The 14,614-nt window shown below is 42.4% G+C and overlaps 1 protein-coding gene across 1 annotated transcript in view; it reads right to left on the reverse strand.

Moving 5' to 3' along the window:
* The window catches only part of OXSR1 (oxidative stress responsive 1), an 87,243-nt gene that overhangs the window by 60,811 nt on the left and 11,818 nt on the right, over positions 1–14,614 (reverse strand). Inside the window, exons 2-3 of the mRNA XM_009890479.1 lie at positions 11,450–11,483; positions 9,239–9,351 (exon numbers count right to left, since the gene is read on the reverse strand). Of these exons, the coding sequence (XP_009888781.1) occupies positions 9,239–9,351; positions 11,450–11,483 (147 nt within the window). The remainder of the gene's footprint in view (positions 1–9,238; positions 9,352–11,449; positions 11,484–14,614) is intronic.

The raw sequence follows: 14,614 nt of genomic DNA on the forward strand, positions 1-14,614 counted from the left end.
CACTGCTCACTCTCCCCATGACACAGACTCCGCCAAGTCCCATAAGCCCAAACACACAAGGAGAACAGCAAGGGCCCTTCACACCCTGATCCTTTCCTCCCTCTTCGGACAAGGCCTCCCTGGTACCAAACTACAAGAGAAAGCTCTGAGGAGGATTCACCCACGTCTAGGACACTCCACAGACACAGCATATTCTTCTCCTGCTCATATACAAAGCTCTGCTTGTGACTGAGTATAGCGTAAAGGCACACAGCTTTCCCCTTGGCAAGGGTTTAGCTGGCAATCACAGCTACAAAGAAACATGCTAATGTTGATTTATCCACTTTAGTACTGCTTTTCAGGGAGTAGGTGCATTTGAGGAATCAAACACAATTTGTTCCTCTTTCTGCTTCCACAGAAAAGGCACCAACTTTCCAGGAAACTCCAATAAGCAGATTAAAGAAGAATCCTTCTAAACAGGAAAGGATATTTGCAGAGCTGGGGAGCAGGCTATTCATCTCAGCATAGCTTACTCATTGACTGAAAACCACTCCATGAAAATAAATACAAGCTGAAATAATATCCTCTGCTTGCTCCGACAGCTTCAGCTCCCTTCCTTGCAAACACTTGCTTGTGTCAAGCTATTTTTCAAAAAGGAAATAAATCAGCACCTTTAGAGTTTTCTAATTCCTCCTAGTTAGATTGCTTCACAATAAAAAAAAAAAAGAAACACCCTAAGACAAAGCTGACAACAAAAATGTTCTGTTTTCCTCCCTGCTTCAGATTTCTACCAGGGGATAGATGGGAACTGGGGCCCTGGATAACACAGCTCAGACTCAGTGACTGGTTTGTGCCTTCTGTCAGACTCCTTGCAGAAAACCCAGCTGGTTGGGAAGCTCTGAGCTGCTGTCTATAATTTTAAGTGCAAGATTTTTGATCCACATAACCTTTCTGAAATTCGCTGAGCTCAGAGTTTTGAACTCATTTGCTTACCCTAGGATCATTTTGGACTTGCTCAGACCCCTAGTTAAGGGATCCATAAACCTGACACAATCTTGGTCTCTGAGCCTGAAATTAGCATTCTGCCTAAAGCTTTAATTTAAAGTTTTGTTTTTTGTTTTTTTTTTTTCTTTAAACTTGCAAACAAATCCAGGTGCCTAACTTCTCTCTCTGACAATGAAAAAAACCACACATGCACAAATGGCACCAGAAGAAACACAGATGGAAAGAAGCAAGCAGGACACTGACTGGTTAAGCATCCCATCAGCCGGACATGCCCCAAATCCACCATCCTCAAAAATTATCTAGAGGAGCTGTTTTTATCTTTTCTTAGCTAAACCACTCAAAATATTTTGAACCAGCTCCCTGGGAGATCAACAGATTAGTACAAGAAATATACACAAACACTGCATATTTTATACATACTGGTGTACCCCACTGGAATTCAGGAGATGGTGAGACAAAGTCCGGACCAAGTTTATTTAAGAGCATAGACCTGGATCAGATCTCTGCTATTTGAGCAGCTCTGTACTACAGCATATTACAGCCATTCCGTGACACTTAGTTACTATTTTATTATTTTTCCAATAACTTCCTCTCTCTTTCATTACTACAGTCTGCTCCCTGGGCTGGGAAGCACGGTTTGAAGAAAGAAAAAAAAAAAAGCTGAAGTCTGTCATATGCTTTGGTGCACAAAGAGGGAAAATAAATAATCACAAACCTGGTCTATGCAATTAAACACCTCCATCAGCTAGTGGATGTGTAACATAGGCAGATTAAACCATTTCTCACACAGTGTAGCACAGCCCTGAATAATTAATTGCATCACAACCCATAATTTCCAGTGTTTTTACGTTATTACTAATATGAAAGAGTAGCAGTCAGGCAGACTTTCCCTCTCACCCACAGACCCCCACCCCATTTTCCATCATTTTCTAGGCTAATCTCACACCAGCTACATCAAAGCTTCATTCCTCTTCACCCCCACAGAGGGTACCAACATCCTGGAGGCTCAACGCATACAACTGTTTGAACTGATCCTGGCAAATCACAGTGGGCTTTGCGGTTAAAACACTTCCTCACATAATTGAAACCCAGCCAATTCTGTCGTACATACAACAGTGTGCTACAGCAGTACAAACGCAAGGGCTGAAGAGGTGTAATTAAGGCAGGAATCCCAGTCAAGGATCACCGGGGAGCTCTGCTCAAAAGCATATTTACAGAAAGAGGGAGCGGGAGGGGATAAAATGCAGCAATAGCCCTTCTGTGTGTAGTAAACGCAGCTTTAACACAATTTCCAAAGTTTTCCAGAGAGTTCACTGCTCTTCAAACAACAAAGTCATAGCAGGCAAAGATTTCCTCTCCCTACCTCCACCCTAACGCGACTGCTATCCCCAAATTACACAAAGAAGAAATAGCTGAGTTACAACTGTGCTCCCCTCACTTTCACTAGCATGGAAACAATATTGGAAGACTCCTAATAAAAATCTCGGTGACTTCTATACCTCTGTAATACTCTCAGTGCTAAATATGAGAATTTATTTGGGCTGCTACATACAACTTTTAAGCTGGAAATGTTGCTTTATTCTCACTCTGCCAACAGTCACGTGGGACTTGATATAGACCCCTCAAACCATCCGCGGACCCAGTCGATGGCAGACAGCTCTTCCATCCAGTTGTGTACACACAGACAGCCCTTACACTAGGTGGCTTCAGTTACAAGACACGGCCTTACTGCCAATTCCCTGTTTCAGGATGCATAAATTACACTGCCTTCTGCTCAGCTAAGGAGAATGGATTACCGATAAAAACATGTCTAGACACAGGCAACGTTTTGGAGATGGTTACATGCTCACCCTGGGCTAGATATCAAAAATACCTGCACTGTCAAATAACAAAAGCAAATAGACTGGGATTAGCTATAATGGAAGACGTGGAGGCCTTTAAGGGTTCTGATGAATGTTTTCAGTACTTCTGTGCGCAATAAAAACAGCATTTCAAGGCTTCTGAAGCACTAATAAAACTGCTGTGAAGTATAATTTAGAATCGTAAGAAACCCATTAGTCTCCTGTAAGTCAGACACACTTCTGGAGATCTGCTATTTTGGAAGTGCATTTATTTGCCCTCTGACATACAACCGAAGTTGAGTTAATAGGGGCAGAGATAGAAAGCAGGTAAGGCTGTATTTAAGCTACTAGCTGAGCTTTCTTACTGGTATTTTCTGTTCACATCATCACCTTCTACTCTTTGTGTTTATCTGCCCCTGAGGCATGCTTCAAAGACACTTGCTCTCAAATACAAGGATGAAAATTGTGCTTTATTTAGTTTTACTTCCTACATGTTGACATGAACTCAAGAGACAACACAGCAACAGTCTGCTTTTATGTGGCTACCTGCAACTTCAGAGGAATCCAGAAAGCTGTCGACTTGGCTACCTTATTTGAAGGCAATCACAACCATAAGAGAACTGGGGAGGGAAAGCAAACCCAGCCCAGGGGGTTTAAAAAAAAAAAAAAAAAAAAAAAAAAAAAATCAAAGCAGGTCAGATGTGATGTCCCCTCTGAATACAATGTTGGTTCCAATGATGGCTGGCAAAGAACTTCTCAGCTAAAATCCCAAGGTATAAGGCATAAACGCTCCTCTTCATCCTTTTAAAGCAGGATTTAGAGCTCTGTTCCTACAAGCAGCCGTAACTGTTCAAATTTTACTCCAAATGAAATTCTGATGGTTTAACTAAAAGGCTGTAAAATTGAGAATTTTAATTCATTCCCCTTTTTAAACATCAGCATAAAAAAAGCCAACAACATTCCCCTATCACAATCAACTTCAGAGGCACTTTTTGAAGGAGATGGGGAAAAGCACAGAGCTCAAAATCAGGCATTCTGATCCAACTTCCATGTCCAGATTATCCAGTTCAACCCCTTACCTCAAGACGTGGCTACAGAACACAGACTGGCAGAATTAGAAAGGGATTAGATTAGCCCGTTCAGAGCAAGAGTGGAGAAGGAAACAATTCTGAAAGGGATAGAAAGTTTTCATCTATAAATTAATCTTAGATGATGGAAGCAAACCACTCCTGTGGCAAGTCACTCAGCAGTTGCCCCTTTCAATAGCTATTCTTCAGCATCATTCAGTGGTCATTCCTTCTTTCAAGGTCTGCAGTATTAGTGACACCGTACTGAAGGAAGCAGATGTTTAAAAAATTTACAGTGTAGTGATTCATGTGTGCCCATTTTTTATTGGTTTCAGCCACAAAGCGAACCGGCAAGTGACTGACTCATCTCACAGATACAAGTGAAGACAGCTTTACCCAATGTGCCAACATATCACTGACTGTTACAGCTTTCAGATCAATACTCAGTGTTTAAAGTTCAACAATGCCTTAAATTTGTGATTAATACACACAGTCAATTTCAAACTCTGTAAAGTGATATATATATACACACCATCTCACCCTCATCCAGGCCAAGTGAAGGAAGGCATTCTACATTCAGGATTTCACCCATCATTAATCTTCATGTTCATACTGAACTTTATCCATCACCCCCACCAAAAAGAAGAAAAAAAAAAAAAGGCAACAAACACTACCACCACCTTCAACCAGCACAGTAATTAAGATTTCTGTTGTTGCTGCTTTGAGAACAAATACAACCAAGTTGCACACAGCTTAGGTTTAAGTCTTCTGTAAAGCTGCAATCCCATCGTGCAAGAAAACACATAACATGGCATATCAAATAACCATGGAGAAGCCACATATTATACATCAGACTCTCTGGCACTGACACTTGGGGACTTTTTACCCTGGAGCAAGCGTAAAGGTCCTCAAGACTGGAAATGTAATTGTAATGGCAATTCCCATAAGATGACAGGCATGGATGAAGTGTCTGTACCACTTCTACAGCAGACTGCTGCTTTGTTACCAACAACCTTATAGTCTGGTTAATCCACCTGTAGGAACTACTCTGTCAGATCAAAGCCACTTCAGTATCCTGTCCAAGTCTTCAAAAGGAGGTGTGAAACCCTATAACAAGCAGTTACACAATTATCTGCCCAGAGGGAAGACTTCTGACTAAGCCTGGGCAGTTAACAGTTGGCTTACGCTTTAAACCCAGGGAGTTCATAATCCTTTTTTTTAAATCCTATCTAATTTAACCTTCTCAACTATAGGTTGATTTAATCTCACATAATGTTTGATCTATGTATTATTGGCACCAAGCTCCCCAGGTTAATTCCATGAAATTCAAAAGGACATTTCTTTTTATTACAGTTAAACTCATTCCCTTGGCTTCCTTAACTGCCCTCTGACCGTAGCAGTTGAAGAGTAGTACCTTCACTTCATTCCTCATGTGTAGACCTGTCAGGCCCAGTCCTATCAGTCCCAGACTTGGAAGAATTCAGAGTCTTCTTCTAGAAGAAGCAACGCCACATCTCCCATGCTCCTTCCTGAACACATCTCCTGTTGATCACCTTAGGAACTAAACAGGCAGCAGTTCCCACCAGCTGGGAAACTCCAATGTAAAATACCCCATAGCTTATGCTCCCCTCTCTGCCATTCAGTGTTCCTACTAACTCCTAAGCAGACAATTCATGTCATCTGCTACGCTAAGCATGGAGGAAAACCACCCATCTGGATGAAAGAAAGCTAACTCAGCTTTAATTGCACGAAAATGAAGCACAGTTTGCCGGGCAGAGAGGAGATTTAAGGCCTTTAAGATCAATAATTATTTAAAACACGAAAACGCTTATACAGGAAAAAAAGCTTGAGGCATGGTTATTTTGAGGTAGATGTTACACCACTGTGTTTCAAGGAGCAGCAACAGCAGCAAGCCAACCAGCATCCCACAAAGGAAAGGAGAGGTCAGAATAAAACACAGCTGTGAAATACACCACATGAGCAGACTGTTTTCAAACACACACCAAACGCTGCATAAGTTTAACTACTGTGGGTTGCAAGACAAGTAAGAAGTGGAACTTTGGTAACAAATCAAAAAGTCCAAGACCAATTGTAGACAACAATGTATTTGACTCCTCACACTCTACTCCCAGTCACACCCCAGAGTCATTATAAGCTACATAGTACCTCCCTTCCAGCTGAATCCCACATGCAGTCCAGGAAAGATCTGGGAGCATTCAAAAATGTACAAGGAAAAACATAAAAAAATCAAGCACTGAAATAAATTCCTGACTGACATTACCTAATTCAGTAGCTGGGCTAGAAAAGGCCACATCTCCGTACTGTCTATGTTTTTTACAGCAATTACCCCTTCTGCTGAAGAGCTGAATGCCCTCAACTTCGTTTGCTCATGATGCAACAAAATTGGTCCTTCCTGCATTTCCGTATCCTGTAGCAGCAATAAATTAATCCATTGCATTAACCTAGAATGTCATGCAGTGTTTGCAAAGCATACAGGTTATCCCTGACCACCCACATGGCTCAAGCGTATGTTGAGATACAAGGATCAAGATCAATACCTTTAATGAGCCAAGTTATACCACTTAATCACCCTAAGCATGGCATCTCCACAAGCTAGGAGGGGGTCCCAGATCCCCTGGCCTCCGGGCACCTGCTGCTATAGAAGCTTAAGGGAAGCTCAAGGCCACTCATCCATTCAGCTGGTGACAGAGCCACTTACTATACATTTCCTAACCCCACTCCAAACTAACCTTCCCTTTCTCCTCCATCCCAAGAAACAGAAGTGCCACCCATTAAGCGGCATGGATATTGAAAGAATCGTAGAAGAAACAGGTCATCCTTATCGATGGCAGAACTGTTTGCCGCTCTCTCTGCCCTCTCCCAAGCAACACAACACTGTTTTACCCTCTTTGCTAGGCAGATTCTGGGAATAAATAAGCTTGCGTCAATAGAGAAGTCTATGGGTCTGAAGCACTGCAGGGGAAAAAAAAATTAAAAAAGAATTTTCCCTTTTCTATCCCACTGCCTGATAACTGGGTAGTGCTGTAGCACAAGACCATTATCCTGACTCCAGGCGGTGCATCAAGGTTTACCGTAAGCTGACTATTTTGCTCAGATAACTTCAGCATAATGGACAGATAATGGATCTAATAAAAGCCCAAGTTCATGTTTTTAACTGCACTGGGAGAGGAGAAAGCAAGAATGGGGCATAACGTACTCCAATATGAACTCATCATACTTCTCTTTGCACTTGCTTCTTAAAACCACTGTAATCTGCATGGACTTACATTTACATTTTTTTGGAAGAAGAAAAAAAAAAAAAACAATCCTGCAGTAACAAGTAGTTGCTCAGAAATGGTAATTAAAGTGATTGGGGAAACTGCCATGAAGGGAGACTACAAGACTGAAAGGCTTGAGAATATTTACTTTGGGGGAGAAGCAAATATGGAGACAAGATAAAAAGTAGGGAAGGTAAGAGCACAGAGCAGGGAAATCAGGAATTTCTATCCTTTCAGCTCTCGCACTGGGAAATGACATCCAATAAACTGACAAATTCAGAACAAACCCAGCGAAAACACTTTTTTCACACAATACATTTACCTTGGCAACCGCTGCCCCAGGAAGCTGCTATAGCTCAGAACCATTCTCTTCCCCCCTCCACCTTTCCATGACTTTAAGTTCAAGAATATCTATAGTTGCATAGACAAGCCTACCCAAGGACCCACATTAGATCTGGTGACAAAATTGGAAGCTTCGGAGAGCTGACAAGAGCAATTCATTGCAGTCCTACCCATCACAAGAAAAATTGTGAGGAACAGGTTAGCCAGAGATTTGAAATATGCAATTAGAACTACTTATCTAAAATTACATGCCATGTCTCTCTGCAGCATATCTTTCTGAACCTAACCCTTTTAGCTAGAATTGGTAATTACTCAAAGACTAACAGTCTCAATTACTACACCATGATAATACAGTTAGGAATACAACTGAGAGAGTAGTATGGACAAGGCACATAAAAGACTAAGAAGAGTACCAAGGAATGGTATCAGGACAAAAAGACCGACTGTGAAAAGGGAAGAGATCTCAAACTCCTACACTAGCATGAGCCATAAGAGGATTTGAACACAGGTCATCTTAAGAGTCCTACATGCAACCCTTCACAGGCACACTAAAGTGTGACAGCTTGGATGGAGCCTTTCCCCCTTGTAAGAGCAGATTTGCAGATAGCTATAACAATAAAAAATAGCATTAGTCACTAGATGGAAACTGGAACTATGGTTCAAGTGACTTGCTGAAGATCATACAAGTGCAGAGCAAGCCAGGACGCCTGAGTTCTGTCTGTTCTACTTTCCAATTGCAGTCACCAAAACAAGTGCCTGAGGTAACAGTACAGAAGCTGTCAAGATGCAAGCAGGAAGACAGACAGGTAGGATTAAAAAAAATCCTAGACAGTTGCTTTAAAAGGAAAGGTGATACAAGGCCTGATCTTCCCACCTTTCCTCAACCCCTGCCAGCCAATATTTACTATGGAAAGTTTTACCAAAGAGAGCTTTCTCACCTTTAGGGAGACACCTCAATGTTCACAGGAATGCTTACTTCACGCGTGAGGTGGATGTGACAGCTGCTGCGCTACAGAAGCACCAGCTCACACACAGAGGAAAGGAGAAGACGAAGCCCATCAACATACAAGCCAGATGAGAAAAAGGAAATTTTAGTTACCACGGCTACCTGCCAGAAGCTGTTTTCCATTGAGAAAAATCTTGAAAAAAAGAGGCACACAGCAGAAGAAAATTACAGAGCTACAGCTCCTAAGGACTCTGTCTCCTGTCCTGAACTCAAATTAGTGGGGGTTTCCATATGGCAGCCTGCAATATGTCAGAGTCATACCTTAGCTGGCATCAGTACCAGAAAGAGACTGTGAACAAGAGCTAATTCATTCAGCTTTTCTCTTCACAGGTGAAGGGGAAAAAAATGTAAAGAACTGCAGGAAAGGAAAAGAAAGAAAAGCCAACTCTAAAATTTGAAGATTCTGGAAGCTTGTAGCTCTGGATCCCTCTCAAATTGCAGAGCTCTTATGGGTACAGCTGAGCTTCACACTTGCACATTAACTCTCTTCAAAACAAAGGGATTATACAAAGTGCTTAGCTCTAAACAAACAGCCTGAAGTTCTCCAACAGTTGTTCTTTTTAACATTTTAAGTAGTGTCCCACAACCAGGACAACTGGACTGCCTCTAGTGAAATCAGTCGAGTCCCCTCACACCACCTCAAGAAAGGTTGTTTAAGGTACTTGGCAAACAGATCATGCTAACCAAAATACAACTCCCCAGACAATTTTGATTGCATACCAGGAGTTCATCCATGCTTGTCTGACACTTCTCAAGATTGATCCGTTTAATTGCCACCTTCTCCTTCTTCGGAGCGCAGAAGGCTGCCTGCACCACCGCAGTCGCTCCACTCCCTGTGGGTGAGAAACACAGATAGTTAGCAACATCTTCCAGGACTTCAGCAGAAAGGAAGGGAGGTCAGACAACAAAACTATGAGTGCCAGTTAGTACAGACAGCAAAGCCAGGTGAAAACCCAGTGAAGGCAACCCCACGGGCACTGCACGCTCCAGGTCTGTGCAACTCAGGAGGTCAGCTCAGCTGCAACATTGAAGTACTGGGCTAGCCAAATGAAAAGAAGTGGTCTTTATGAGCGATCATTATAGCTTTGCAGACAAAAAACCCACCCCAGACTCCACCTTACTTGTAACAGAGGAACGATTCTTCTTGTATGCTTTTAAAAGAAAGGCCACTGGGGTCACAGACTTTTAACCTGGTATGTTCACCCAAAGTGTTGAAACAAGTCACACTCTTTGCTACCAACACTAATGAGATTTTTCAAATATTTTTATGTACTAATTGCTGTTCTCGTCTCCCCTCATTTTATGCAAGGACATGAGGTAGGCTTCATTCAAGCCTGTTCAGTTCCATTTCTCACATAGTAGCACACTACCTCAGTGTCTGGGTTGAAAACCACAGCCAGAGAACATTTAAATTTAGATAGGGTAAAAAAACCAACATATTTTAATGTACAGTTGTTCAACTGCTAGAAGTAGTAATAAGAGTTCTGGATTTAAACTGCTCAACAAGATGATATCCTTTGATATCAAAAGGAGTTTGCAAGTGAGACAAAATCTAATTGATGTTACCACCATATTTGTTGGCCTCCAGAAATAGTTGCAACATTCAAGTCTCATCAATAGGACACCTTCTTGCTTTACTTTCTACCCTGATCTTGGTTCCCCACATTTTACACACTTCACTGAAAAGGAATAATTTCAAATTAATAAAAAAGCTGTAGAATAGGTGGAAAATAGCTCAAGAGCTCCCTATTGCCAATATTAAGAAAGTGTTATTAAAAATAAAACCACAGCTATTTTGTTCATTATCCCAGGCATAACTGTTGAACTGAACCCATTGGGCTGATGAGGGAGATGAGAACAGTTATTTTGCATTTTGAAGTAAAACACCTATTTTAGCAGATTCTCCTGTTCTTAACACTGTAAAATCTACTGCCAGATTCTGCAACACAGGTCAAGCACAACATTTTTGAGAACTCTATTTTTTTTCTAGTCTGTTCAGATAAACTGAGGGCAAACCCCTGCAACCTCATCTTCAAACAAAGGATACCAAAGCTCCCTACAACGACCATCAACAGACTCATTGAAGTGAGTTGCACAGTGTCACAGCCGAACTCGAATAAAGTGCCAGGTGGGGAAAGAACTTGTAATCCAGCTCTGAAAGTTAGAGGAAAAACTGCTCCATCCAAAGTCACACTGAAATAAATTACAAAGCCCTAAACTCTGTGACTTGGCTCTTCTGATCGTCAACCAGTCCCCACTACAGTGGAGCTACAGGAGTTTCACTTCACTTTATATGGCATTGCAAGTGTACCCTGGACAATAGCTACAGCTTGCCAGTTGATTCCCTGCACTTAGGAGTTTACATTTTAATGGCAGAAGGAGGCAATGTGCAGAACACAAAATGGCAAGATTGCTAAGGCTGTACTATTTCATGAAGCAAATGGGTTTTTAAGAAGTTCAAGACTGAGGCCATTTATTACTTGCACATGTATTACTCTTCAGAGACCATTCGTAGCAGAGAGCAAAACAAAGCTACCAGGAAAAGCTTAGGTGGAACAAAAAGGACAGCAACGGGGCAAGATTATTTACAAGGGACTTTGAAAATGAAGTTTGAGTGCCATAAGCAGGGTCTTGAGCAAAGGATAGAAACAATGGAAGAACCTAGGCAGACATTAACAAAAAGCACTCAGAAAAAGCAAGGGGAGGAGGTTTTGACAACTGACTTTGGCTAGACTGCCAGGAACAGGGCTGAAATACACAATATTAAGCACGGGACAAACACCTGAAAAGCAAACCTTCACATACGCTCTCTGTGGTCACTTTGCCCAGCAGTTAAAAGATGCAGGACTCCAATACAAAAGCAGCAGCCCCAGCACAGACATAGTCCCCCTCACTGGGAATCATGGGTTGCACTGACCTGCTCCCCTCCACCCAGTACCTGCTTCTCGAAACTTTTCTGATGCTTCTTTGGGAGGAAAAAAAAAGTGAAAACATACAAAGTGACTCAAGACAAAGACAGCAACGCATACAGAAGTGGTGACAAAAGGTAGAAGTGAGTTTGAATTTCCTAGCATTGCTGGTCTCCCTACAGCAACCACCTTTTGGAAGTCGGAACAAAAAACAAACACTTGTGCCTCTATCATTCCTTTGGAAACAGTTAGATCCCAGAAGAAACATTGCTGCAGACACATTCAAAGCACCAGTATTATGATTTCTTTGGATGTCTTGCTGCATAGTAATAGACAAAGGCTATTACACAAACCAGATGCTGTAAGAATATATGACTGTGCACCTCAGAGGACTGTCTTGTCACACAACCCGTTTCACTCTTCAGTTAGTTTTGCAGTGCATATTTTCACCTCTAAAGCCACCTGCACAGTCCTCATCAACTGCGCTCAAAGACTCTTTCTGGGTATCTCAGACACTCAATAGGTTCAGCGTACATCTGCTTGCCCCTACAAGATGATGTACCAGGATTTCTGTACCAATTAAACCCAACTGGTGTAAGCATGACTGGCAAGAGATGCTTCTTACACTCCAGACATGAAAGATTTGGTCTACAGTAGTGGTATCACAAGACAACAGTAAAGTCCAGGGTTTTATAGAAGTGACTACACAAAGAATGGCTTTGTGTCGGGTTCTTTTTTGGTTTTGGTGTTGTGGGGTTTTTTTTGGGGGTGTGGGGGTGGTTTGGGGTTTTTTGTTTGTTTGTTTTTTAAGATGTTACTACCAGAAACAATAGATGCAGACTAATTAAAAGCAGGACCATGCATGCTACAGCTCCTCCCCAGTCCTCAAGTCTGCCTGATCAATGCTTGCTAGGACTTCAGGGCAAAAACTGCTTGTCACTAAGTGTTTGGACAATGCCCAATCCTACAGGGACCTGATCTGTTATGGGTGTATAGCATTATTTGAGCAGTAATGAAATCCCAAACTAAATCCTTCTGGGCACATGGCAGGGAATCATCTGAACTCAAGGCTCCTCCCATTTAATTCCCTGCTGCTCCTACTTCTCTGGCAGCTCTCTTCAGTTCGATCACCACCTGCTCTCCCGCTAATTCGTCATTTCTTTCAGCTCCTCTGTAGCACTTAATTATAGAGAAACAATGAAATCTCAAAAGCATATCAAGCAAGGATTAAGCCAAGCTGCAGCACGATGTGCCACAAGCAAGCTGCTCTTTGGTAGCAGCAGCGGTGGCGTGCCATGCTTCTGGGACCAAACAAAGACAGGTTTCCGTACTTCTTCGAAGAGTACAGAAAACATAACAACACAGCCACTTCAGGCTTTGCAGCCATACAATTTGTTTATGAAATTCCAGGGTGGCAAAAGAAGGAAAGGACAGAAGCTGCAGGAAGGATGCTAAACACATTGCTAAGTGAAAACAAGCATAGATAGAGATGACAACACCAACGGAGAGAAAAATAAAAAGCCTAGCAAGGAAGTTCTTTTAAATTTTAGGAGCAGGTAACAAATGTATGGGGAAAGGTGGGGAACGAAGTGATTTCCTGGGTGCTATGAACCACCTTCAATGAGAAGAAAAACACAAGGACAGTTTATGTTAGGGTGGCACAACTTAGACAAACCAACTCTCCCAGCAGACGCAGATCTGCTGTGATCAGATCCAACTGCAGTCCTGCAGGCTGCACGGCCGCAAGGCTGTGGGCAGCACGGGGTTAATGCTCTTGTGCTCAATTCATGCTTGCTCCCCACCTCAAGGCACTCTGATCAAGGTCAGTGCTGAGGCCCTTCCCTCAGCCTCCCTCAAGATCAGCTTTCGGAGAAAATTCGCTCCCTAGTTAATCTCTTCCAGCATAACAGCTTAGCAAAACAATGAAAACCGGGTACAGCCAAATGCTTGCTGCTTTATTCCTGAAAAGCAGGAGATCATTTTGTTGAGGGCTAAGGGGGGAGGGGGAGGAAAGAGACCCTGAGTGCATATTAGGATCTGTTTAATACCCCCTGCTTTCGCCTCTGTAGGCTCTAAGATACAGTTCCAACCCTTAGGATAGCAGCTGCAAAATTCCTGCATAAGAGGGTCATGACCTGCTTTAGGAAACACTGCCTAAGGAAGAAAACATACCCTTTCTAACCCTTGCTTCTTTCACATATCTATGATTAAACAGTTCTTTCTGAAATAAAACCAACCTCTGAAAGGATGAAAACAACCCAAACTAGAAACTCCCCAAGCACGCAGTTACTGAAGCCTAATTTCCAAGGATATCTCCTCCGGTCCTCTGGATCCATGTTCCCTGTAACATCAGCATCCAGAGCTCCAGCCTAAACGTCTCCTTAACTTGAGAAAAACTCCCCACAGAAGGCCACCACCAGCCTTCAAGGGACGCTGGACAGCATCTCTTCTGCAGTCACTTGCTGTCACATAACTTATATGAAGCTTGCTTTAAAAAAAAAAAAAAACCACAAACACAAACAAAACACCACATACACCACAACCAACAAAAACACCCCTCCGAGATCTCTGTTAAAGTTAATGGAAACCAATGATTTCAAAGCTATTTGGAGGAGTGGAAAGACAGTGGACTGACTTGAGGACATAGCATGTTCACATGAACTTTGTTTCCAAAGGTAACTGAATCTTTGCAGCCACATAAGGACATTGCAGCTCTCCCAGTAAGACTGGGATGAATTGCACTGATGCCTCCTCCCAGGCAAATGCAATTGAAGCCAGAGGTCCTTTTGGCAAAGGTATCCGCTTAAGCAATGGGAACAGTCATGCCAAATGGTCACAAGACAAACATCAAATCCTGGCTCTGAACAGTATTCCCCCACCACGTGCAATGGTGACTTAAAGCAGCTACATAGAAAGAGCGCTCACAAATAAAAATGTGTTGCCCAAGATTTAAATCCATCCCACTACTGGAAACCGAGATTCAGGTATGCTGGGAGATGTGAAAACTTCCCTTGGAGGTAACTCAGTAGCTCACACAGCTGTTTCAATCAACAGGGGACATCTGCCACAACAGTCTTGGAGCATCAGTCTTTATCTTAATGCAGTATCAAATCCTCTCCACAGAGGAAATATGGCCTTCCAGGGTCAATGAAAGTTGCTAGTAACTTTGGTTGGAAGGAACTTCTGG

The sequence above is a fragment of the Charadrius vociferus genome, unplaced genomic scaffold (genome assembly GCF_000708025.1).
Source record: "Charadrius vociferus isolate BGI_N301 unplaced genomic scaffold, ASM70802v2 scaffold608, whole genome shotgun sequence".
Lineage (NCBI taxonomy): Eukaryota > Metazoa > Chordata > Aves > Charadriiformes > Charadriidae > Charadrius > Charadrius vociferus.